General features: G+C 56.6%; 9 protein-coding genes across 9 annotated transcripts; 6 read left to right on the top strand and 3 right to left on the bottom strand.

Annotated features, from left to right (window-relative positions):
- Nucleotides 1–820: 820 nt before the first annotated feature.
- On the top strand, nt 821–1,546 carry SPSK_09766 (D-tyrosyl-tRNA(Tyr) deacylase; the record flags this gene model as incomplete). Its single annotated transcript, XM_016736336.1, has 4 exons — nt 821–878; nt 943–1,121; nt 1,180–1,222; nt 1,302–1,546. The coding sequence occupies 4 exons, from the start codon at nt 821–823 to the stop codon at nt 1,544–1,546; spliced, it is 525 nt and encodes a 174-aa protein (XP_016587277.1).
- A 722-nt stretch (nt 1,547–2,268) lies between these two features.
- Nucleotides 2,269–3,492, top strand: SPSK_09374 (peptidyl-prolyl isomerase D (cyclophilin D); the record flags this gene model as incomplete). Its single annotated transcript, XM_016735947.1, has 1 exon — nt 2,269–3,492. One exon carries the CDS (start codon nt 2,269–2,271, stop codon nt 3,490–3,492), a length of 1,224 nt encoding a protein of 407 aa, XP_016587276.1.
- Nucleotides 3,493–4,247: 755 nt separating this feature from the next.
- Nucleotides 4,248–6,800, top strand: SPSK_08573 (uncharacterized protein; the record flags this gene model as incomplete). The annotated part of the gene is made up of 2 exons (XM_016735166.1): nt 4,248–5,471; nt 5,493–6,800. The coding sequence occupies 2 exons, from the start codon at nt 4,248–4,250 to the stop codon at nt 6,798–6,800; spliced, it is 2,532 nt and encodes an 843-aa protein (XP_016587275.1).
- Nucleotides 6,801–7,046: 246 nt separating this feature from the next.
- On the bottom strand, nt 7,047–7,908 carry SPSK_09677 (uncharacterized protein; the record flags this gene model as incomplete). Its single annotated transcript, XM_016736249.1, has 2 exons — nt 7,047–7,598; nt 7,669–7,908. 2 exons carry the CDS (start codon nt 7,906–7,908, stop codon nt 7,047–7,049), a joined length of 792 nt encoding a protein of 263 aa, XP_016587274.1.
- Nucleotides 7,909–9,345: 1,437 nt separating this feature from the next.
- On the bottom strand, nt 9,346–12,873 carry SPSK_08382 (regulator of nonsense transcripts 1; the record flags this gene model as incomplete). The annotated part of the gene is made up of 2 exons (XM_016734981.1): nt 9,346–12,457; nt 12,554–12,873. The coding sequence occupies 2 exons, from the start codon at nt 12,871–12,873 to the stop codon at nt 9,346–9,348; spliced, it is 3,432 nt and encodes a 1,143-aa protein (XP_016587273.1).
- Nucleotides 12,874–13,446: 573 nt separating this feature from the next.
- Nucleotides 13,447–14,411, top strand: SPSK_09597 (U3 small nucleolar ribonucleoprotein IMP4; the record flags this gene model as incomplete). The annotated part of the gene is made up of 2 exons (XM_016736169.1): nt 13,447–13,452; nt 13,521–14,411. 2 exons carry the CDS (start codon nt 13,447–13,449, stop codon nt 14,409–14,411), a joined length of 897 nt encoding a protein of 298 aa, XP_016587272.1.
- Nucleotides 14,412–16,890: 2,479 nt separating this feature from the next.
- SPSK_09430 (syntaxin 1B/2/3) lies at nt 16,891–18,060 on the top strand (the record flags this gene model as incomplete). The annotated part of the gene is made up of 3 exons (XM_016736002.1): nt 16,891–16,989; nt 17,126–17,626; nt 17,713–18,060. The coding sequence occupies 3 exons, from the start codon at nt 16,891–16,893 to the stop codon at nt 18,058–18,060; spliced, it is 948 nt and encodes a 315-aa protein (XP_016587271.1).
- A 1,266-nt stretch (nt 18,061–19,326) lies between these two features.
- Nucleotides 19,327–21,315, bottom strand: SPSK_08801 (mitochondrial precursor protein import receptor tom70; the record flags this gene model as incomplete). Its single annotated transcript, XM_016735388.1, has 2 exons — nt 19,327–19,559; nt 19,647–21,315. The coding sequence occupies 2 exons, from the start codon at nt 21,313–21,315 to the stop codon at nt 19,327–19,329; spliced, it is 1,902 nt and encodes a 633-aa protein (XP_016587270.1).
- An 879-nt stretch (nt 21,316–22,194) lies between these two features.
- Nucleotides 22,195–23,139, top strand: SPSK_09614 (uncharacterized protein; the record flags this gene model as incomplete). The annotated part of the gene is made up of 1 exon (XM_016736186.1): nt 22,195–23,139. The coding sequence occupies one exon, from the start codon at nt 22,195–22,197 to the stop codon at nt 23,137–23,139; it is 945 nt and encodes a 314-aa protein (XP_016587269.1).
- Between the last annotated feature and the right edge of the window lie 225 nt (nt 23,140–23,364).

Below are 23,364 nucleotides of genomic sequence, written 5' to 3'. Positions count from 1 at the left end.
ATGGTAGTACGCACCAGCCGACAGGCACTAAAACTTGGTAAGATAGCAAAGACGGGATCGAGAGGCGCGAGTAGCTATCGGCTAGGGATGCTCAGTAGTAAAATGCTGTGGCCCGCGTGCAAAACAAGACAGGTGTTGTGTGCCCCGTGAGAAAGGTGAGGCCGTTTGACAGGATGTGGAGATGTTGGCATGAGAAACAGAGAGAGAAAGAGAGTACGAAGGGAAGGAGTGGACGCACGGCGTCTGTTCTCACTGGGCAGGCGCGATGGAGGAGCAACCAGCCTGCAACCAGCGAAACAAAACTGAGCTGGGCAAAAAGTGGGGCACTCAATCCCAAACCTGCAGGCGGCTACCCATTTGAGCCATTGCAGCCCCTGGTGTGGTGGCCTATTTTGGCAACTTTATTTTGGATTTATTTTATTTGTCGCACTTATGCGGCACCAAACGGAACTAAGTCACGTGAAATGTCAAGAACGGGTGCACAGGCTAAGAGCCAACGATGGTACCAAAGAGATGGATATCCAGATTACTCGTCTTCTGATTGCCGTCATGTTGGCAAAGAGTGCGAAGATAGTTGAGGAGTCTACGGTACTGACGAGCGAGGAGTACTAGAATCACCCATGGAAGCATGTAATACATACGCGGATCTCAAGACACATTATCACGTGACCATGTCGGCAGCCTATCACATGCTGCATAACAGTAAATGTCCCGCTGAACAGAATCTGCAGGGTGCTGTTAGAGCTTGCCCAGAGCGCTGTAATACCAGCGAGCCGCACACTGTGGAGTGTCCCTGTGTACAACATATTACCTTGTGCAAATGCAACAACAGCATGTGCATCTGCGCCTGACACAACGACAAGACGACACAATGAAAGGTGTGTATTGTTCTGCGATATAATCTGTCGTATGTGCCGATCACAGACACGCTAACCTCATCAGCAATCCTGCAACGCGTGCTGTCGGCCTCGGTCACGGTCGAGAAGGAGCTCGTCTCGTCGATCGGCAAAGGCGTCCTTGTCTTTGCGGCTGTGGCTCCGGGGGATACAGAAAAGGATGTTGACTCGTTGGCCGCCAAGGTCGTCAACATGCGGCTGTGGGATGACGAAGAGGGCGGCAAGGTACGTGATCCGGGCGGTGGGTGTGGATATCGACCGTTACTGACATTGTCTACTGCAGTGGAAGAAGAATGTCCTGGACATTGGCGGCGAGATCCTGTGTGGTGAGTAAGGCCCTGTTCTGGGGCTGGATATTCGTCGTCCCGGCCACTGACATTCTAGTCTCACAATTCACGCTCCTAGCCTCGACCAAGAAGGGCAACAAGCCGTCATTTCATGGAGCACTGAATGGCGACGAGGCCCAGAGGCTCTACAGCTACTTTGTGCAAAAGGTGCGGGAGAACTTTGCAGCCGAGCGCGTCAAGGACGGCGTGTTCCGGGCCATGATGGAGGTCGCCCTGGTCAACGACGGCCCGGTGACACTGGAATTGTCAACGCCAGCCAAATTGGTTCCGCATACGGGACTGGATGTCCTGAAAACGATATAAGAAGAACATCAGGCACATGCGATGCACTCTAGAACTCACACGGCTCATGGATCCCACGTACATCAAGACAAATCACAAAAAATTATGGACAAACCGACAACAAATAACCACCAAAGAAACAAGTCTGATTTTGACGGATAAGATACGTTCCGACGCGATGTGAGGCTGTATGCAGCGTTGAATCGGTGTGAGGCCAAAGCGGCCCGTCGGCGGCAAGACCAACTGAGCCAAATCCAGTGGCTGCTGCTGCCTTCTGCGGCCATTGACGGTGTGAATGGTGTGTGGCGCGCCTGCCCCGCGCAAGAACCAATGCATCCATCTGATTCAGTAGGAAGGAGCTTCCCTCCGGCCCCACTTACGCGGCTTCCTCTCGTTTTGAGCCTATGGCATTGTCTAGAAGCTTCTACTCCATCCCTCTTCTGTTTTACGACGAGCCTTTTTGTCTCGAGCAAGATCCAAACGCAAGCCGCACCAAGAACAACCAAGACGAAACCCCACTGAAGCGTTGTGCGTAGGGCAATACGAGTGGGCAAGCAGTCAACAGCATTCGACCGATTTCGAACCAGGGCAACTAGCACAGAAGCGGAGCTCTCCTTCCTTTTTCTCCAACGCAATTGAACCTCACTTCTTCTTTTTCTTCTCCCGTTTTTCTCTCTCTTCGTCACTCACAACAACACACGTCACTCCCCACAGGTTTCTCGCAACCTCTCCGCACATTCACAATGGCAGACTCGACCGCCAAGGCACAGCGCCCCCGCGTCTTCTTCGACATCCGCGTCGGCAACAAGACGGCCGGGCGCATCGTTTTTGAGCTCTACAACGATGTGGTCCCGAAGACCGCCGAGAACTTCCGCGCCCTCTGCACGGGCGAGAAGGGCAACACCTCCGACGGCAAGCCGCTGCACTTTAAGGGCTCCATCTTCCACCGCGTCATCAAGCAGTTCATGATCCAGGGCGGTGACTTCACGGCCGCCAACGGCACCGGCGGTGCCTCCATCTACGGCGAGAAGTTCCCCGACGAGAACTTTACGCTCAAGCACGACCGCCCCTTCTTGCTGAGCATGGCCAATGCTGGCCCGGACACCAACGGCTCGCAGTTTTTTATCACGACGGTGCCCACGCCACACCTCGACAACAAGCACGTCGTCTTTGGCGCGGTGCTGGCCGGCAAGTCGGTCGTGCGCCAGGTTGAGAACATTTCGACCGAGCCGGGCGACAAGCCGAGCAAGGACGTTGTGATTGTGGACTGCGGCGAGCTCAAGGGCGACGACGCCATCCTGTCGGCGGACGCGCCCAAGCAGCCCGACGCACTGGGCGACCCGTACGAGGACTTCCCCGAGGACGAAGCCGAGACCGGTGTTAGTGCGACCGAGGCGGCCAAAAGCGGCGCAGCAGCAGGAGACGCAGCACCAGCCGACCCCCTCGCCGGCCTGACGGGCGGCAGCACCGCCACGCTGTCGGCCGAGCGCATCCTCAAGATCAGCACCGACTGCAAGGGCTACGGCAACGCGGCATTCAAGAACGGCGACTGGAGCACGGCGCTCGAAAAGTACCACAAGGCGCTGCGGTACCTGAACGAGGAGCCGGACCTCGACAGCGCCCCCGAGGGCACAAAGGCCGCCCTCGACCAGGTGCGCATCAGCGTCAACAGCAACGCCGCGCTGATGCAGCTGAAGCTGGGCGCCTGGCAGGAGGCCCGCGTCGCCGCGGGCAACGCCCTCAGCGTGCCGGGCATTTCGGATGCCGACAAGGCCAAGGCGTACTTCCGCCGCGGCCAGGCGCTGGTGAAGCAGAAGGACGAGGAGGCGGCGCAGAAGGACCTGGCCGAGGCTCACAAGCTGGCCCCCGCCGACGCCAACGTGCTCAAGGAGCTGAACCAGGTTAAGGCGGCGCTCAAGGCTCGCCGCGAGAAGGAGAAGAAGACTTACCAGAAGTTCTTCTCATAGATCAGTCGGATGTGCTAAAGGGAGCGCATGGGTAGACGGACGAGAAAGCGTAGGAAAAAAAAGAAGGAACATGTTACTATAGCAGCGACTGATGCATAGCGTTATGACCAAATGGGTTGAGAAGACGGCGAAACCAAAAGACAGCGAGCGTACATGTCTTAGGTGGTTAAATTTTTTAAAAAGGACATCTGTTAAATCACAACAAGAAATACAAAAAACGTATTCAGACCTTCACGTGAAGACAAGGCCGTTGAAACGGAGTGAATTTTGATGAAGACCTGTGACAATCTACACGTCTGCGGCACGGCGTTGTCCAAATCCAAGTTGCATCAATAATTGAGCGTGAGTGAATGCCATGGGATAATTGTTCGCGTAGTCTCACACCAAGACTCTGGCCTGCATTGCACACAAATGTTCAGATGTAGATACACCCACGTATTCACGTACATATCATTCACTTACCGTCTCGCACCGCCAACAGGTGCGTCTATTAATACACATCCTTTCTTCTCTCGTCTTTATTTTCTCATCCTGTCACTCTCTCTACCTTCCTTTCTCCCCTTTTCCCTTTGTCTTTGCAAGGTTCCTTTTTGTCCGGCCTCATCTGCCCGATACACATGCGAGATCTCGGTTCTGCCCTTCTGCTTTACCCCCTGCCCTTCTGGCATGTTATATTGCCATTTCCGTTCTAAATTTCCTATCCCGGATTATATGCACTTCAGGGACGACTTGGAAGCTTCCACCGTTAACACAACATGTCTGACGAAATCGACTTCACCGTGGGGCGTTGGCAACCCGCCAGCTCTTCGATCAGCGAATGCAATGTACCCCAGGAACCGCTCTCGGAAGACGCCTATATCACCAACTTGCGTCGTGAAGCGCTCTCCGGGGAAATCAAGCGAGTGGAACAGCGTTCCTTTGCCATGGGGCGCCACCCTTCGTATCTCGCCTACATGGTCGAGCAGAAACACCAGCAGAATCAGCTGAACGCTGCACCAAGCACACAGAGTGTGCACAGCGTGCAGCCAAAACGGGTTGAAGACAACCACCCCTCGTTGTCTTCCAATGCGTGGCAGACTCGCCGTCTCGGTTATTTGCACGCATCCAACGCCTCCGCGGCCGAGGCAGAAGCCAGGGATATGAACGTTTTTCCCGTCGGAGAAATGGATGCTCCATGGCCCAAAGAGATCGGACACGATTCTGTCACAGTCTTTAGAAGCGGCCAGAGTCACCTGGGGCATCCACCGCTTTCTCTCTGGCCTACACAAAACTCGGCCACCATCATCACCACGACCACTAATGTCAACTCTTGGCTAGCCAGCAAACAACCTCTCGCAGGGAACACAACCACTGCCGCCGCCGCTGCCACGAGTCGCAGCAGCTCTAGGTTCTTCGATCCCACCTTTGTTAGCAACAACGACAACTCAGCTGGTGTCAACGCATCTACCAGTGTACACCTCGCACCCATGCCTCGACTTCGGATCGACGCTTCCAAGGGGTCCTCTCGCGCGCCCCTGCAGCCATGGTCGGAGAGCAGGGTTGCTCACAACAGATCACATCTCGACAGCATACGCAATGTCAACGGCAACGCCACGATCAACAAGACGCCCACGGCCATCGTGTGCGGCGACGATACTCCAACTTCAAACGCCCCAACGAACCTGTTAGCGGAATCTACGTCATGGATCCCTTCGTCTGGTGCTGAGCTTCGAAGCTGCAGCAGCAACACCACCGGTGGCGCCAGCAACATCAACTACATCGGCACCAGTATCACTCAAAGCGGAGCGCCCTCGCCGGTCCAGAAGCAGGAGCCCTCGCAGCTGTCTCTCGAGTCACTTGTCATCAACAGCATCGATAATGTTGCCGGCCATGAGGAAACCGCCGGCCCCGTTCATGGTAACAACCCCACCGGCAACGGCAACAGTAGTCACGGCAACAACAACGGCAACAACATCAGCCAGCAGGAGACGCAAGGTGCGGTGAGCAGGCACGCAGACTAGCGGTCTGGCCCTCGCTTCACGGTACCGGCCGCCGCCAAGAGAACGACAACCGCATTGGTCTCGCGTGCACGCTCGCCCCTCCCAGTTCCCACCACCAGAGACGTTGACACGTCGGCCATCGTATCCGCTCCTCAGGGACCCCCGGCCCCGGGTTTCTTGCTACCCATGACGGGCTACGAGTTTGAGCTCAACCATGGCCACAACCTGCTGGAGCTACTCAGGCAGAAGCAGTGGGCGCAAGCGCAGCTGTTTTCGTGCAACGAGAACAACCGGTTTAAGCACACGCAGACGACGGCGTGCATCGTCGCCGTCAATGGACGCATCATTGGGCCGTACCGGGCAGAGAGTCTGCGGTGCTATGGCACAAACCCCGAGATTGAAGGTCTGCGGGTGACCATGACAGTGAATGAGGGCGACCGCAGACACATCGATGCCGCCGAGATCGACAGTAAAGATGCTGCGTCGATGCCTGTCTTCCGGAACGCCACACTGGTGCTGCGGCATCAAATTATTATGACGCATCCTTTGCGCACCTACCACCACCACCATCAGAAGCAGCAGCCACACCACGATTTCTCGCAGTATATGCCGTCATCGTCGTCCAACACGACGTCTATTGCGGCGCTAATGTCGTCTATATCCCAGCTACCTGGTAGTGACCGGGCCTCGGCACTGTCGACAAGCACCCGCGCCCGGACGAATACGGGGCAAAGCACCGCGAGCAGCAGCATCGGCGGTGGCACGGCTAGTACGGCTGCTTCGACGAGCCACCGCTACAGCATTTCGTCGACCGTGTCGGGCGCGTCGTCCACGGCTACTTCGTCGTCGTCGCACCAACAGGGCGGTCGTCGGTATCTCTTTGCCACAACGACCATCCCCCTGTACGCTGGTATCGCAGCCCGGCCGGGATACCGCCCTATTGAGGCCAGCGCCGCCGCCGAGCGCATTCGCGAGTGGGGCGGGCGGCCAGACAAGGGCGTCTTTGGCAATTCGTGGCTCGTGCACATGGCAATCGAACCGCGTCACGTCCAGCATGACATCGATACGAAGATTATGGAGCAGGTCCAACGGCTGACGAGCCATCGCAATGGCGGGGGTCGAGTCGATTATGGTGGTGGCCCAGGTGCGCCAACGTGTGATGCGACAGAGGTCCAGATCATGCGCATGGTCAATGAGAGCATGGCGAAGATCGTGGCCCGAGAGGGAACGCTATCGGTGATGTTGTCGAACCACATCACTCAAAAGAGGATTGCGCGCCAGTGTCCCGATCTGGTGGCCATGTGGGTGATGGCCCAGGAGCATCTGTGAGCTAGGTGTACGTACATCCGCCAGGCCATGTCGGCTGCTGAGGAAACACAGATCGAGAAGGGGATTTCAAAGATAAGACAAAGACATCAGTGTGGCATGTCGGAAAGAAAGTACCGAATCAGATAAAATGAAATAAAAGGATTTTTGCCTTTAAAAGTATGTACCGGCAGTAAATACTTGCTATTTTGCCCACCGGGATATCACTGATTCAATTATGGGCAGTTATTTCAGAGTAACTGCTCTCCCCTATGCCGCCGCCATTTGTTTTGTGGCTGTGGTTGCTGCTGGAACTGGTGTAGCAAGCTCTTTTTCGGATTTCGACTCGGCTGCCGTGGTTTCCAACCCGAGCACCGCCTGCAGCTCGTCTGTCTCGGCATGGTCCCGCGTGTGTTTCATGCGGTGACACCATGTCACAGACACGGCATCGTCTGCGGTCGATTTTCGAAACAAGAACTCGCCGCCGACCTGGCGATGGTTCCCCGATTTGAGCGCCAGCCCCCGCGGGAGCTGACGCAAGCCCTGCGCAATCGACCGGAACGAGGACGCCCAAATGTTTGTGTGCTTCATGTACGCGGGTGGCGGGCCCAAGGAAAGTGTCGACACCATTCCGAACTCGTCGTAGAGACGGCGCGTCGGGTCCGCGTACACGGGGTACACGCACTCGGCGACCTCGACATACATATCAATCAGCGACGGATCACCGCAGCCCACGACGACGATCCGCGAAGGCGTAGGTGCTTTGGAAAGCGTTGCGAGCGGGATTGCCTGTGACAGGAGGCGAAGGTACTCCTGGCAGTTCTGGAGAGGGGAAATGTTAGCAAGGAGCGCCTGGAACACCACCATCCAGACACTAGGTCAGAAGGCGTACACCGCAGAAAAAGTGCCGGACAAAGACGACGAGCGTCTGGCCCGTAAAGTCCTCGTACAGGCTCTTGAAAGGATATGATTTGCCCTCGCGGTCGAGTACGGGCAAATCGGCAGTCTTTTTTAGCGTGCCGCGCGATGGCACGTTGTTGTCGGTGCGGACGGTGCCCGAAAACTCTCGCTGATTGACGTTGTCTTCGCCCGGAAGAGCGCAGGCTGGCGCCGGTGCATCGGTAGTGGCCATATCGTTGTGGGATTTGCAAGAAGGGTGTATGTAGATGCAAAGTTTAGAAGTCAAGTCGACGACGGGAAAAGGAGGCTGACGAGACGAGATCGTGAAAAGGGAAGGAGGTGAGACGAAGAAAATGGAAAGAGCAAACAAGAATACGTCGTCGAGGGCAGGAGCTTGTGATGCACCCAAAGAGGAAAGGTCGATCGGAGGGGCTGCCCTCTGTTTGGCAAGCCGGGACGGGCCAACTTACAGCTCGCTCGGCACAACCTGCTCTACTTGCAGCGCTGATCCGGTGTTGAGTTTCATCCGCGTTAGAGCGCTAGCTAAATGTGTTGTACAAGACCCCTTTTTGTTACGACAGACTGGATCAACAACCTGGATATAGGAATTATGAAAGGAACGGTGACAATAAGAGGCCTTTGAAGAACTGAAAATCGAGTGAAATAAAATTGATTTCGCTCTAGTTCGTTCTTTTATACAATAAGTAAATAAATAAATATAAAATAACTAAACAATGTGAAAACTTCTGATCACAAAGAGAAACAAGAGTAGTATGATTTCTCCATGATTGATGCTGTGTCGTACATGCTTCATCTTAAAACGTAAATAGCGGCAACTGTAGCAGAACTAAATACAAATACCCCAAAGCTGTAAAGTACACAGTATTGCTAGCTTGTATACCACATTTCATTATCACCAAGACTCAAGACTCACGATACAACACATTCAAAATGGGAGTCACCGTATGGAGCACATCAAATCTAGATAAAAACTGCAATTTTCTCAACCAGAGTGCTCGTCCCCTATTCTCCCTTTACACTCCTCTACGGCAGCCGGCATCGTCTTACATAACACCCCTATCTATATTCGTGCTCACTCTACCACTCTTCCTGCGCCTTCCCATTCGAAATACAGACTTCTCTCCTGCCATCCTTTTGGCGAACAAATAACCGTATCCACCTTGTTGCATTGGGCCTCGGTCATCACAGCACCTGGGATGGTCTGTACCCTCCGTGAGGGAAACACAGTTACAGTCTTGCAATATTGCCACGGCCAGTATGCCGTCTCTTGACAAGAGACCCCAGTTCTATGGGCAACACGGTACATTTCCAGCTACATCGGACAGTAGCGGCCTCAACGTGAGAAGCTCAGGGGCCGTTGCCTGCCCTGCAAGGAATATGACGATACTGCCTTTGAAAGCTGGACGTCGGCCACCAACGCTAAATCTGCAAGTGGAGGAGGCGGCCGAGCGTCATTGGCCGTGGATCTCGTATCCACGTGGCGTATGTTGATAACCGAATGATTCCGGCTCTGGAGGGACCTTGGATGCATATTGTCACCACCATCTGTTGTCTTCAGAGTGGGCCATTTGTCGTGGATGAGACATGCCAAAAAAATGTCTTTTTTTCTTCTCCTCGCCTTTGTTCAGACTTTCATTTCCCCAGACACTCAGTCATAGCCCGAGCCGCCAATCTGGCTGGCAAAGCCCGCAGTGCTAATGCTCTGCTGGTCGTCGTCGTAGCGCCGGTAGCCGTTGCCGCTCGCCAGGCGTCCGCTGTTCTCGACGTAGTCCTTGAGCCGGTCGCTCTGGCTGAAGGACGTCATGCGGCCGTTAGTTACCGTGTCGTGCAGGCCCGCCCCGAGGCTGACGCCGCCCTGGCCCACGCCCTTGCCGCCAATCACGCTCGAGCCCGCGGTAATGTCGGTGTACTCGGAGTTGGCCACACTCTCGCCGGCGACGCTCTCGGCACCTCCACCGCGGTTGCGGCCTTTGCCGCCCGAGCGGCCCATGGCGCTGGCACCGGGCAGACCGGGCCACTGGTCAGGGCTGAAGCTCGAGAACATGGCCGGGTACGCGGAGCTCAGGTTGGCACCGCCACCACCGCCACCGCCGCCGCCACTACCAATGGCCGAGCTGTGGATGGACGAAACGTCGTCGGGGATGTACGACATGATGGAGCCGGTGTCAAAGTCGCGCGTACCGCTGCCGTTGTGGCCGAGGTGGTTGTGCTGGCCATGGTGGCCATAGCGGCCACCGCCAGCACCGACCGGACCGCCGGGGCCGCCGTGGCCGCCACCGTTGCCCAAGCCGCCCACACCGAGGCTGGCATTGCTGGTCTCGTTGCCGATGCCGTTGCCAAACACACGCGGCGGGCGGTGGCTGTTCTTGGGGCGGCTGAACTGGTGCAGAGACGGCTGCAGGTTGCTCAGGGGACCCTCGACGAGGCACTTGCTGTCCTTGTAGTGAACCAGCAGGTAGTACCAGAGGTCGTGCTTTGCGAGGACCTTGGGGTTGCCGATGATGACGAGGCCGTATTTGGCGCGCGTCAGCGCGACGTTCAGACGGCGCGGGTCGGACAGGAAACCGATGCCGTGGTTCTCGTTGGAGCGCACGCAGGACAGCACAATGTAGTCCTTCTCGCGGCCCTGGAAGGCGTCGACGGAGGCGACCTCGACCTCCTTGTAGCTCTCCTTCTTGAAGGTGCCCGTGTTCTGCATGGTGGTGACAATGTAGCTGCGCTGGCCCTCGTACGGCGTGATGACGCCAATGTCGGCGGGCTTGACGCCGGCCTTGAAGAAGCGCGTCACAATCTTCTCGACGTTGGACGCCTCGGTGCGGTTCAGGTACGAGGTGCCAGACGCCGAGATCTCCTCGTTGCCCAGGTTCGACCAGAACATCATGGGCGTGTCGGCCACGGGCCAGGGGAAATCGATGTCGCTGCGCAGGCGCTCCGCGGTGCTCACGCCGTTTTGCAGGGAACCGTCGTAGAACATGTTGGACGGGAACTCGGCCAGGTGCGGGTGCATGCGGTACTGCGTTTCGAGGCGGATGGGCGAGAAGCCCAGCTTGACGAGGCGCTCAAACAGGGACTGGTTCAGACCGGCCTTGGCGGCCTTCTTGTTCATGATGACAGGGCCCAGCTGCTTGTGGTCGCCGACTAGAACAACCTGTTTGCAGCCCAGAACCAGCGGGATCATGCACTCGGGCTCGGCCGATTGGGTCGACTCGTCGATGAGCACGTTGCGGAACTTCATCTTGGACAGGCGTGGGTCGCCCGCGCCGACACAGGTGCAGCAGACCACGTCGGCGTTGCTGAGGATCTCGCGCTCGGCCGCCTTGGTCAGCTGCCTGAACTTCTTTTCGTCCGCGCTCGACAGCTCGCCGATCTCGTTCTTGAGCTGCTGCAGGCGGGCCAGCTCGACGTTGGTGTCGTTCATGCGGACCTGCTCGTGCAGGGCCAGGAAATTGACCGACGACTCGACGTCCTCGCGCGACTTGGCCGTCAGGCGCACGACCTTGAGGCCGGTGCGGTGCACACGCTCGCACAGCTGGTCGACAGCGACGTTGGACGGTGCGCACACAAGGACCTGGCTGTTGTTGAGCTTGGCCAGGTGGTAGATGATGGTGGCGGAGGTGACGGTCTTGCCGGTGCCGGGTGGGCCCTGGATCAGGCTGAGCGGGGTGGACAGCACGGCCTTGATGGCACTGATCTGGCTGCCGTTGAGCTCGGGCAGCGCGGGCGCGGTGAACTTCTTGGGTAGGGTCGTCTTCATGGGCGCAACGGCGACCTCGTGGCCAAGCAGCTTGTGGAAGATGTAGCCCGAGACGCTCAGCTCGTTGACGGCAAAGGTGCGCATGGCCCACTGCATGCGGTCGTACGAGGTGGCCTTCCAGACGTAGTCGGCCGAGAAGTTATGGGTGCACTCGGTGGGTACGGACTTTTCGTTGCCCGTCTTGCGCAGCTCCAGGGTGACCTCGTCGGACTGGTTGTTGGGGATCTTGACGACGTAGCCGACGCCCTCCCAGGCCGGGCGCAGCTCGCCCTTGTACTTGAGACGCATCTCGTCGCCAACGGCCAGCTTGACGTCGCCGGACTCGATCTTGGGCAGGATGAAGCTGGCCATGTGTTTGTTGTTGAGGCCAAAGTCCCAGCGGATGACGAGGTTGTCCTCGGACTGGGCCTCCTTGAGCTTCTTGTCGTAGTCGGACTCCATCTTGACGAGGGGGCCGAAGATGTTCTGGTGGTGGTACGGGTCGTCGTACTTGAGCAGGACGGGGTGCGGGTCGTCGTCGACGCCGGCGGCGGCATCAAGGTCCTGGACGGTGGCGCTGGCGTTGTCCTTCCACATCTCCTCGAGGCGGGCGATCATAGCGGCAGGGAGGTGGCGGGCGCGCAGCTGCTCGGCATCGCTGGGCTGGGCAACGAGCCACGACAGGAACTGGCGGTTCTCGATAAGGGGCTGCCAGCGGTTGATGTCCCAGCTCATGTCCTTGGCGGAGGTGTTGGAGACGCACGACTGGCGGCACAGCAGGACGACAACAGTGTCGGATTTGGCGGGGATGAAGCCGAGGATGAAGACGTTGCGGTTGCCGCAGTTGTAGCACTCGAGGACAGTCTCGCCGAGCGAGGAATCGGGGTGCAGCTGGACCTCCTTGTGGCGGGCTCGGACGAGATGGTTGACAATGTGCGAGGACCCAACGTTGCCGCGGGCACTGCAGAACCACTTGTTGCAGATCATGCACTTGACGACAGAGGCGGGAGAGTGGATGCCGCAGTATCTGCGGTAGAGTTAGCGCAGAGCATGGACAAGAGGAGCGAACAATAACGATAACAAAAGACATAAAAAAAAAAAGAAAAGAAAGAAAGAAACCTACACGCAAGCATGGGCAGGCAGCTCCTGCTCCTTTTCTTCCTCCTCGGGCTCCAGCTTGGCATATTGCACGTTGTCGGCGAGGGCGCTCACAACGCTATCGTTGTCCGCGTCGTCAAAGGCAACCTCGGTGCCGTTGTCGTTGTCGTCGTCGTCCTGGCGGCGGCGCGTGGCACTGCCCAGGCCGTCGTGCCCGCCATACTTGTTGTAGAGCAGGTTCTCGTCGGGGTCGATCGAAGACAGGTCGTCGTTGTCGTCAGCCTTAATGGCGGCCGCCGAGTCGGAGATCAGGTGGTTGCCCACATGGTTGAAGGCGCCCTCCATGGTAGGGCGCTCCCCGGGTCGTGGGTCGGTGGTAGCGAGCGCCGAGGGACGCTCTGTTGTCGCTATTGTAGTTGGTGACGATCGGGCGCTGGAAAGAAGGTGATACTTTTGTCGGGTCTCGAAATGTCAATGTAGTTTTGGGTCAAGAAAGTCGACGCTTGAGTGCCATCCGCCTGCGGTGTTGCGACATGCGTGCCTGGTTGCAAAAGGCAGCGGGAGGCGGATTGCAAAGGAGAGGAGAGGCAAACGCGAGGGGCGTTGTCGACGTCGTGATTCCGATGATTGGTCCGGTGAATGCAAAGCCAGTCGATTATTATCAGGGAGCCAGCAAGCCTTGCCTGTTGTGTGCGGGGCAATTTTGCTGGTCGGTATTTGTTAGCAATTTTTGCCTGTCGAGGCTCGTCACGTGCCAGACTGACAATTATTGAGTGGACCTGGCTTATCGATAAGACTCATCACCAACTTTTTTTTTTAGTTACAACACTGGGCGACGATTTGTTGCATCTACACTGTGCCTTCGTCGTCACGACACACAACACACACCCATATCGCAGCGTCGCCTCGTCCGCCATTATGCTTGTATGTTCTTTCTTGGGACACCATTGCGTCGTTCAGACCACTACAGTTCTATCTACTAACCCTCCCAGCGTAAAACAGTCCGCCAGCGGAGAGACTATCTCTACCGCAAGGCGATGATCCTCAAGGAAGCCGAGATCAACGAGAAACGCGCCAAGCTGCGCAACGCCATTGCGCAGGGCCGGCCGCTCGAAAAGGCCGTGGCCAGCGACAAGAAACTGCGCAAGGACTTTGCCTACGACGAATCGCGCGAGGACCTCGATGCCAACGCCCAGCTCGACATTGACGACGAGTACGCCCAGATGAGCGGCCTGGTCGACCCGCGCATCCTCGTGACGACGTCGCGGTCGTCGTCGACGCGCCTCACGGCCTTCAGCAAGGAGATCCGGCTGCTGATCCCGACGTCCATCCGGCTGAACCGCGGCAACCTCGTTCTCGACGACTGCGTGCGCTCCGCCAACTCGGCGGGCCTGACCGACATTGTGCTCCTGTCCGAGCACCGCGGCACGCCCACCGGCCTGGTCGTCTCCCATCTCCCCCACGGCCCGACCGTGTCCTTCTCGCTCCACAACGTGCTCATGCGCGGCGACATCCCCGGCAGCATCCGCGGCAGCGTGTCCGAGGCGTACCCGCACCTCATGTTCGAGGGCTTCACCAGCCGGCTGGGCGAGCGCGTGTGCAAGGTGCTCAAGCACCTGTTCCCACCGCGGGATCCGATCACAAGCAAGACCAAGCTGTCGAACCGCGTGGTGGTGTTCAAGAACATTGAGGATGTCATCGAGGTGCGGCATTACGTGTACGTGCGGACGGCACACGACGCCGTGGAGCTGTCCGAGGTTGGCCCGCGCATGTCGATGAAGCTGTTTGAGATCCGCAGCGGCACACTGGAGAACAAGGACGGTCACGTCGAGTGGCACCTGAACCAGTTTACGCGGACCAGCCGCAAGAAGGACTACCTGTGAGGGGGCGATGGTACGATTAGGCAATCTGGCGGAGCGACAGAGCCGGGGCAAGACAGAAGCGGCTCGGCACTGCGAAGAGACAAGCGGCAATTCGCGGGATTTCTTACGGAATTTCCACAGTCACAGGAATGCACGATATAGGACCTCCAGGCAAGCATGGCCCTAGAATGTCCAAAGATGGGCAGGCATTCGACACCGGAAACGAGGCTCCACGGCTGCCGGGCTGCTGGGCACGAACAGAATCACTCAGCACGTTGCCCTTGAGCAGACCACAGCCTACCATTCCGTCAGCATCAGTGTGGCTGCTTGGCTTTGGCAGACAAGCACACTGCTGCACATACCGCACATGATGTGCATGACGTTACGATCATAGCTCATTGTAAATAGCATAATGGATTAAAAGCGAACTCTATCTTTCAGCACAGATGCGAGAACTTCGTGAACTGTGTTGAGAACCACTCTGCCACTGCCAATCCGCGTTCGACCAGCAAGCCTTGTGGAAAGCTTCTCGGTTAGGCAGCAGAGTTTATGTCTATTTCCACTTCTATTTTTGTCGGCCTGCAGCAACGACTCACCAGACTATCGACTGCACAAAGTGCTGTGCATGTCTCTCCACAGCCTTGCCTGAAAAGCGATGGGCGACAAGTGACGTATTTTAGGGGCCAGAAAGACTGGTTCTTGCAAGCGGATTCACGTTTTCGACACTGTCTTTCAGCAACACCTGCTTTTGCGGCCAAGTCTCAGCCTGATGAACCCGCTCAAAAAATGTGGGTACGGGACCGGCCAAGCTGGGCGACGCGGCCGCTGGGATCGTATTTGCACCGATGGGGTTGGCGGGACGGTGAACGCCTCTTCGTAATACTGACTCCGGAATACTGAGGATAAACAGTGGCCAGGCCCTTGCTGCACAACTGCGGGCCCTGGGGTCTTGCCAGAACGTCCCTTGTTGTTGGCCCCGTTCTTTCGCATCGCTAAAACTCAATCTGGCGCTAGTCCAAAACAGGAAAGATATTGGGTGGTGCCCGGTCGTTATTCAGGCTCAGTGTTCATCTTCATCTGCCAGTTTTTGCCTGTGCGTCGTTGCTCATGGTTTGGTGTATTGGTCCTCATTTCGGGCTCATTTCTCGAGTTGACTTCCTCAATCGCCTCTGGCAGGCCGACAAGATGCCGCTCTGTCCGACTTAGTGTGCCATTGAGAGAGTGGACTTGGATAGGTCGCGCCTTCCTCAATCCGCCTTCCACCGTCAGCCTCCTCTCTTTTTGTTTCTGTAGCCAGTCCACATCTGCTGACGGCGCCTGTCAGCCCGTAAAGTCAAAGACTGCTGGCTCGAAGGATATATGTTGTATCCGCAGAAGCCGGGGGCTATTCCGTTTTGACTTTTCAGTCCTTTCTTCTCTGTTATTCGCCTTGGAAAGGCCTCAGCCACTTTCGTCAACCTGCAAGTGGGGCGCCTTCCCTGCGTACCGATAGTGCACTCGTAAACTGTCCCAAACGGATCCACACTGCCAGCTTACCTACGCTCCTTCTTTCTTCAGGTGACTGGTGCGAATCCACCAGAGCCACCTTCCACAAAAGCGGCGCGTCAAGGCAGCAGAGTTAAAACAAAGCCTGGCTACACAAAGCACACAGCGCGCCTTCCGTACAAAGCATGCCGCACGCCAAAAACCGGTTCATGTAGCAAGTGCGAGCGAGCAAAGGAATAAACGAAGATGCGGCGACTGAAGCAATGCTCATAAAGTCCGGGAAAGAGCAACTGATTGAACCATGAATCTCACGGGAAGGAGCAAATGGCAGCACAGAGCACAGCTCTGCTCCACACGGTCCTGCCCAAAGAAGCAAGAATGTCAGACTGGAGCTTGTTTTTAGCCCCATTTTCCGTACAGCCTGCAGCGCTGCAATGACCGCTGAGGATTACTTACTGCACTTGCCCACGTCCCCTGTCGTCTGGGCTTGGTTTCTTGTGCTTGCTTGATTTTCCCAATTATTTTTTACACATATTTTTTTATGTTAATTTCCCTCTCTCCTCATATTCTCACGTTTCTGCTTCCCTCCACCCAATCTCGCTCCCTTCCCCTGTACTTTTCCTTTCTCATTACCACTTTACCGGACGCCGCCGGACACGAAAGCAAACTCCCCGTGATTTGTTTTCGTTTTTCCTATTTTGTTTCTTTTGCGCATTTTCAGAGCCTGCATCGCCGTCGCGATTTCACACAAACGTCGGGATCCATTGACAATTCGACGACGCGAAGCAGAGGACCATCGTACACCCCTTTTCGCGTTTTCGACCGTTTCCGTGCGCCTTTTCGACCGCTCCTTGGTCCTGCGCCAAGCAAACAGGGCGTCCGAAACGAAACGAAACAAAACGAAAGCCATCCCAAACAGAAACTCTCCGCGCGTAGCGATCCGCATCCGCGTCCGCAGTTGCAGTCAAGACGTCGACCAATTGAGCCCGTCCGGAACGCAGACACATCTCCCGCCATGGCCTACAACCAGTACCAGGGCCAGCCGGCCGGCAACCCGTACCAGGGCAACCCATACCAGGATGCTGGCGCCGCCGAGAACGGATACGGTGCACCGGTAAGTCGAAATCGTGTTGAAGCAGACGGAATGGCAAGCCTCGGCACCGACCGTGATCCGTGATCCAGGATTCGCAATGCTGTGGTTTGTATTGTTTTGTTTACGCCAGCATCTAACCGCTCTACTTGCCCTTTAGGAACAGCATGAGCTGCAGCCGTACGGCCAGGCAGACCCTGCAGCAGGCGCGCCCGTCATGTCGCAGCAGGAGTACCTGACCCAGGTATCAAACGTGCGCGGCGAGATCCGTGCCCTGACGACCAGCGTCCAGTCCATCGCCGGCCTGCATCAGCGCGCCCTCGGCGGTAACGACCCGAGCGCGGCCCAGCAGCTCGAGCAGCTTGTCTCCCAGACCCAGCTCAAGAACACCCAGATCCGCAACCAGCTCCGCATCCTGCAGCGCGACTGCGAGCGCACCTCTGACGGCACCCACGCCCTCAAGAAGCGCCAGTTCGAGACCCTCAACAACGACTTCAAGCGCGAGCTGCAGGGCTACATGACGGAGGAGAAGCAGTACCGCGAGCGTTACCGCGAGCAGATCTCCCGCCAGTACCGCATCGTCAACCCCGACGCGACTGAGGAGGAAGTCAACCAGGCCGCCGATGCCGACTGGGGCAGCGAGGGCATTTTCCAGACTGCTGTATGTATCCTCCCTTTGTCCCTTCTCTCTCTCTAGTCGTTGCGCATTCTTTCCTCTCTCCCATTCCTCTGCTAATCTCGTCGCAGCTCCGGACAAATCGCTCTGGCCAGGCTTCTGCCGTCCTGGGTGCCGTTCGCGCCCGCCACAACGAGCTGCAGCGCATCGAGCAGTCCATTGTTGAGCTGAACGGCCTGTTCAACGACCTCGACACGCTCGTCGTCCAGCAGGATCCCATCTTCGACCAGGTCAACGAACAGACGACCGCAACTGTCGGCAACTTGGAGGGCGCCAACAAGCAGGTTGCCAGTGCTACTGAGCATGCGCGCAGGCGCCGCAAGCTCAAGTGGTGGTGCTTCCTCGTCGTCGTCCTCATTATCCTTGCCATCGCTCTGGGTGTCGGTCTTGGCATCGGTATATCCAAGAGCAACAAGTGAGATAGCAGCGACTGACCGACCCCCGACTCAACTGTGCTTTTTCGCCTTCTCGCCTTCTCGCCTCTTATACATCGTCTTTCCTCTTGTTTATGCCTCCATTTCATTCCCACCTTTCCTTCTCCATTATCTCCATCACCCGACTACCACCTGTCGCCAATAGCAGGAGCTACCCGTTGTCACCCGACGACATCTTGCGTCTCGAACCCCGGCATTTCCTCTGCCTCCACATTTCGTTGGCTGCCGTCTAGGCACATTGTTTTTCTTTTTTTGAAATGTTTATTTTGTTTACACTTGGACAAACAGAAAAGCAATGGAATCTTTTGTGATTGCCCCTTATATTAAACTCTTAATTTGTGGGGGTGGCCGTGTTCAGTCTTGCCTTCTCCGTTCTCGATTCCTACACTGACCGAGAGGCTGCCTCGGACCCCCCACACCCCTGTGTCTATAAAGCGCCAGCTTTCGGGTTCAGACTTCCCACCCGAGCTGGCGAGCAAGTTGTTTTGATGGTGTGCTGTTTTGCTGTTTTTGATAAAAGATAGTACATCTTGCCCCCGCCCTTCCCCTTATTAGTCTTTTTTGTTCCCTTGGTTCGTTATACTATTACCACCTCTGTTGATATGAATAACAATTTCTGGTTTCTTTTTTACAACTCGGATTATTCGGTCCCTGCTACTTTTACGAGTCACTGTGTAGGCTTGAGTGTAAAGCTTTTCGAGACGTGCTATATACAGTGTGGAGAGTGTTCGACCACAGACACCTGAAGGATAGAAAATGGAGGTACTTAGATCCCAGGCAAAAAAATGAAGCGAGTCCCTTTGTTGCCAGGCTCTTGACCTTACTCGTCAACGTCCCCGGCGCCACTCACGGCGGCCCTTGTTCCCTACAAAACGTTTCCCGTATTCCCCTTCTGGCCCCCTGGATCATATTCTTTTGGTGTTTCGGAGTCGTCGTGTCTCTTGCTGTAGAGGGAAGAGTTGAAAAGGATATGGGAATTCGCCAGGGAAGAAAAATACAAAACCATTACAAAAGGCAGGACCAACAAGAACCATAGAAAAACCAATGACAAAAAGGACAGAAAGAGAGTTATAGTTGAAGAGGGGAAAAGAGGAATGGATTCTAAAAGTAATGCAAAATAAAAGAGTAAAAGAGATGAAACCCCCAAAATAGAGACCAAAAAGAATGCTTTTTTTCTCTGTTCGTCTTGTTTTGCCCCATCCTTGATATACGTCGAATATCATCATTTTAATTTTTTTTTAATTGTCGTGTTTACCGCATGACAGTTCCCATGCCCTGGAGTTTGGCCGCGAGGGCCGGGTACTTCTCCTGGACGTGAATCTGTGTGCGGGTGGCCTCGGCGTACGACAGGGCATTAACGAGCTCACCCTCGGTGCGGGCCAGGTCGGCGGCACGCTCAAAGTAGGTGAGGGCGTCGGTGACCTTACCCTGCTGCAGCAGAAGCTGGGCCATGGTAGCGACGGCAATGTCGCATTCGGGGTCGACTGGAGGTGGTGCAGTTAGTACATGTAAACCGATACGGGGAACCATGGGGGGGGGGAAGAAAAGTGACAGGGACCTGGACTACGTACTGATCAGTGCCTTGGAGCACAGCTTCTCGGCCTCGGAGAAGTCTTGCTTCCACTGGAACAGGGCCAGCGACTTGTTGATGAGGGGCAGGACATTCATGTTCATAGGCTTGGTCTCCTTCTCCATCTCAATGGCCTTGTCGAATTTCTCAATGGCATCCTGGTACCGGCCCTGGTCCAGGAGCAGCTCGCCGTGATAGTTATACACGTCCGGCACCTTGGTAAAGTTCTTTTCGCACCGCCGGAACGTCGCCATGGACGAGGCGATGGAGCCCAGCTTGTACTGCGTGACGCCGAGCTGGATGTGCGAGAAGATAAAGTCGCGGTCAAGGTCGATCGACTTCTGGTAGTCCTTGGCGGCCTCGCCAAACTCGGACTTGATAAAGTGCAGCTGCGCACGGTGGTAGTAGATGTCCGGGTCGTCCTTGTTCTGCGCCAGTGCCTTGGTGAAGTCCTCCTCGGCCATGGCCGGCGCGCCGAGCTCCAGGTTCATGCTCGCGCGCTTGATGTAGCTCTGCGTCATGGACGGGTCCAGCTCGATGCTCTTGGTCAGCGCCGTCAGCGCCTCCTCGTGCTTGCCCAGCAGGCAGGCAAAGGTGCCCACCAGGTTGTAGGCCAGCGCATCAAACTCGCCGAGGTTGCCGAGGGCGACGGCCTTGGAGAAGGCGGCAGACGCCTCCTCGTAGCCGTCGGCCGTCTTCTTGTCGAGCGACTGCAGGCCCAGGCGCAGCTGGCCCTTGCCTGAGTTCTCGGCGAGGTCGGCGTCGTCGTCGAGGCCGGCGGGGCGCGGCTTGGGGCGGAAGCTCTGCAGGTAGTTGCCGACAAAGGTCGGGCTGGGCAGCTTGGCGGAGCGGGTCTCCATGATCTCCTTGGCCTTGGTCTCTGCGAACTTCTTGAGCAGGCGCTCGACGGCCTGGGCACTGGCCTCGTTCTTGAAGCCATCGATGATGCAGCTGGCGGTGTAGTCGAGCAGCGACTCGCTGTACTTGCCGAGGCGGTCGTAGGCGTTGGCACGGCGGTTCAGGGCCTTGATGTACTCGGCGTCAATGTTGATGGCGGCGGTCGTGTCCTCGACGACCTTTTCCCAGTTGTTGAGGGCGCTGTAGCATGCGGCGCGGTTCGAGTAGTACACGGGGTCCTGCTTGCATAGGATGGCCTTGGAGTAGAGGTCAATGGCGCGGTCCAGGTCCTTGGCGCCGTATGCCTTGTTGCCGGCTTCCTTAAGCTTGAGCGCCATCTTCTTGCGCTCGTCGAGGCTCATGGCGGCGACCGACGCCTCGGTGATCTCGGGCAGCTCCTCCTCGGCGGCGGGGGCCACGGAGGCGGCCGTGGTCTTCTTGGACGACGAGTCGTCGCTCTCAGTCGCCGACGCCGACTTGCCCTCTGCAGCGGCCTTGCGCTCAGCCTCTTTCCGTTTCCGCCGCTCCTTCTTGCTCAGCTTTGGCGTGGCTTCCTGGGCCGCGGCCTTCTTCGAGTAGTACACCACGCCCGCGCCCGTCACAACCACGGCAATACCAGCAATTGTGTAGACCGCGGCCTTGTTCTCGGAGGCCCATGTCGTTAACCGGTCCCAGACGGACGAGTTCTCGGGGACGTTGACGTTGATGGCGGCGCCGGTCGGAAACGGCGGTACCGCAGCCACCGGCGATGCGATGGGCGGTCGTGCGGCCATGGCTGTGGTAATTGTGTTCTGGCTATAGTGCGTTGGTCGAGAGGTCGGGTACGAAGACGCTCTGCTCTCGGCTGGGCTGTGGTTTGGGGGCTCTCCTGTCTATAATACGAATCTCGCGCTGGGCGGTGTGACGAGAGTATATGCGAATTGGAATTAATAAGTCAATGCCTGTGTTCTGTCGTCGTATCAGATGTGCGGTTCTAAGTCTGCTATGGTCGGCTCATGGAGGAATGGTGTACTCGAGAAAGACTGGTGAAGGTGGTGCGTGGCGAGACAGACCTCAACGCCGATTTTTTGGCTGCTTTTTTTTTGGTCTGCCAGCTTCTTTTGTTTTCTGCCTCCCGCACCCGGATTTTGCCCACCGATGATGTCGGTCTCCATCCACTAATTGCAACTACGCAGGCAAGTGTCAATACAGCTTGGGCGGGAAGGAGCTGCACATGGGAAAAAAATTTAACACCGGCCCTCAGCCCGCTGTTCCAGAGAAACGTAGCGCGCACTGGCCAACCAACCGAGGGCCCAGTGAGGGGAGGGGTGGCGGGTTGTGGTGGCGGCGAGCAGTAACGACGGGCAGAGGCAAGAGACAAGAGGGGTTGCCTCAGGCCGAAAGAGTGTTCTGATTCGTCAGCAGACTTGGGCTTTGGCAGGTGCAAAAGGAACTGTAAAACGGTAGCCTAAACGGGGTCTAAACAGCCACTGTAAGCACTGGACGGGGGGACTTGGTAGTCAACAAGAACCTTGACTGCATGCTGACATTTAGGAGCTGGCGATGGGTTCTGGACACACGACCTGTTGCCGTCTTTGATTTTATACTGTTGATTTTTGTTGCTTTTTGTTGATTTTGTGTTTCTTCGGCCGTCTCAGGATTTCTTGTGCAACATGACTGCACCCGACAGCAGCGCTTTTCAGCTGTTCAGCTCCGTTCGTTATGATGCCGCGCTCCGGAGCGTCGCTAGCAACGTAGAGTTGAAGCATGCTGGATGGAACTACAGCCGGTCGTCTCCATTCTACATGCTAGATTTTCACCGCGACCGCCTGCTCCGCGCAGCGACGCATTGGGGCTGGGAAGCGGCGGTCGCGGCCGTGGCGGGAGATGAAGGCCTACAGCGGCTCGGCGAAGTCTTGGAACAGGCCGTTGTGAACGAGAACGGAGGACCCAATCGGTGCCGTATCACCCTGAGCCAGGACGGTAAGATCGGTTGTGATGTGTCGGGCGCGACAGCAACGCCTCTCGCCGGCCTCTTCCCGCCGGAGCTCCCCGCACCGGGCTTCATGTCCGAATCAAATAGCACGAGCAGGGACAGCTCAGAAGATGCGTTGCCGCTTCTACAGCAGCTTCGTTTAACCATGGGCCTCACGCCGTACGAGGTGACCGTTGATGTTGATAAGACCTCATCGTCGCCGTACACGCACTACAAGACGACACGGCGGCAGATGTACGACGCAGCCCGCAAGCGCGCTGGAATCACAGGTCCGGAGCGCAAGGAGGTGCTGCTTGTCAACTCGGACAGTGGCGTAATTATGGACGGCAGTATAAGCACCGTCTACTTTTGGCGCAACGGCCGCTGGGTGACGCCGCCGGTGCCGCCAAAGTACGGCAAGGAGAGCGGCAGCGGCGGTCTGGATGGGACGACACGACGATGGGCTCTAGAACGGTACTTTCTCCTGGCTTCTTCCCATTTCGAACTACGCCTTACTAACATTGATTTTAGAAAACTTGCTGTAGAGGAAGAGGTCAAGGCCGATTCACTGCAGCACGGCGAGGAGTGCTGGTTGAGCAACGGCGTTCGTGGTTATCTCTTTGGCAAAATCAGCCTTCAGTAGATTCCGGTGCATGAAGATTTGTTTTAGACATATCAGCAAGGACGAAGATGACTTTTCGGTAAACGTAGGTTTGTATATAGTATACCGTCTTGTATCATACGTCGCGGAGAAAGGGCCATATCACAGTAGCGAAAAATACGTTGGACATTTAAATTCATCAAGAAAGGTTTGAAAAGCAAATCTTGTTTATCAATAAAGACTAAAGGTGTTTGGACTTAGGATTGC

The sequence above is a fragment of the Sporothrix schenckii genome, assembly GCF_000961545.1.
Source record: "Sporothrix schenckii 1099-18 chromosome Unknown Cont44, whole genome shotgun sequence".
Classification (NCBI taxonomy): Eukaryota; Fungi; Ascomycota; class Sordariomycetes; order Ophiostomatales; family Ophiostomataceae; genus Sporothrix; species Sporothrix schenckii.
Note: the sequence above shows the minus strand (reverse complement) of the source record. Positions and strands in the feature narration are given on the sequence as shown.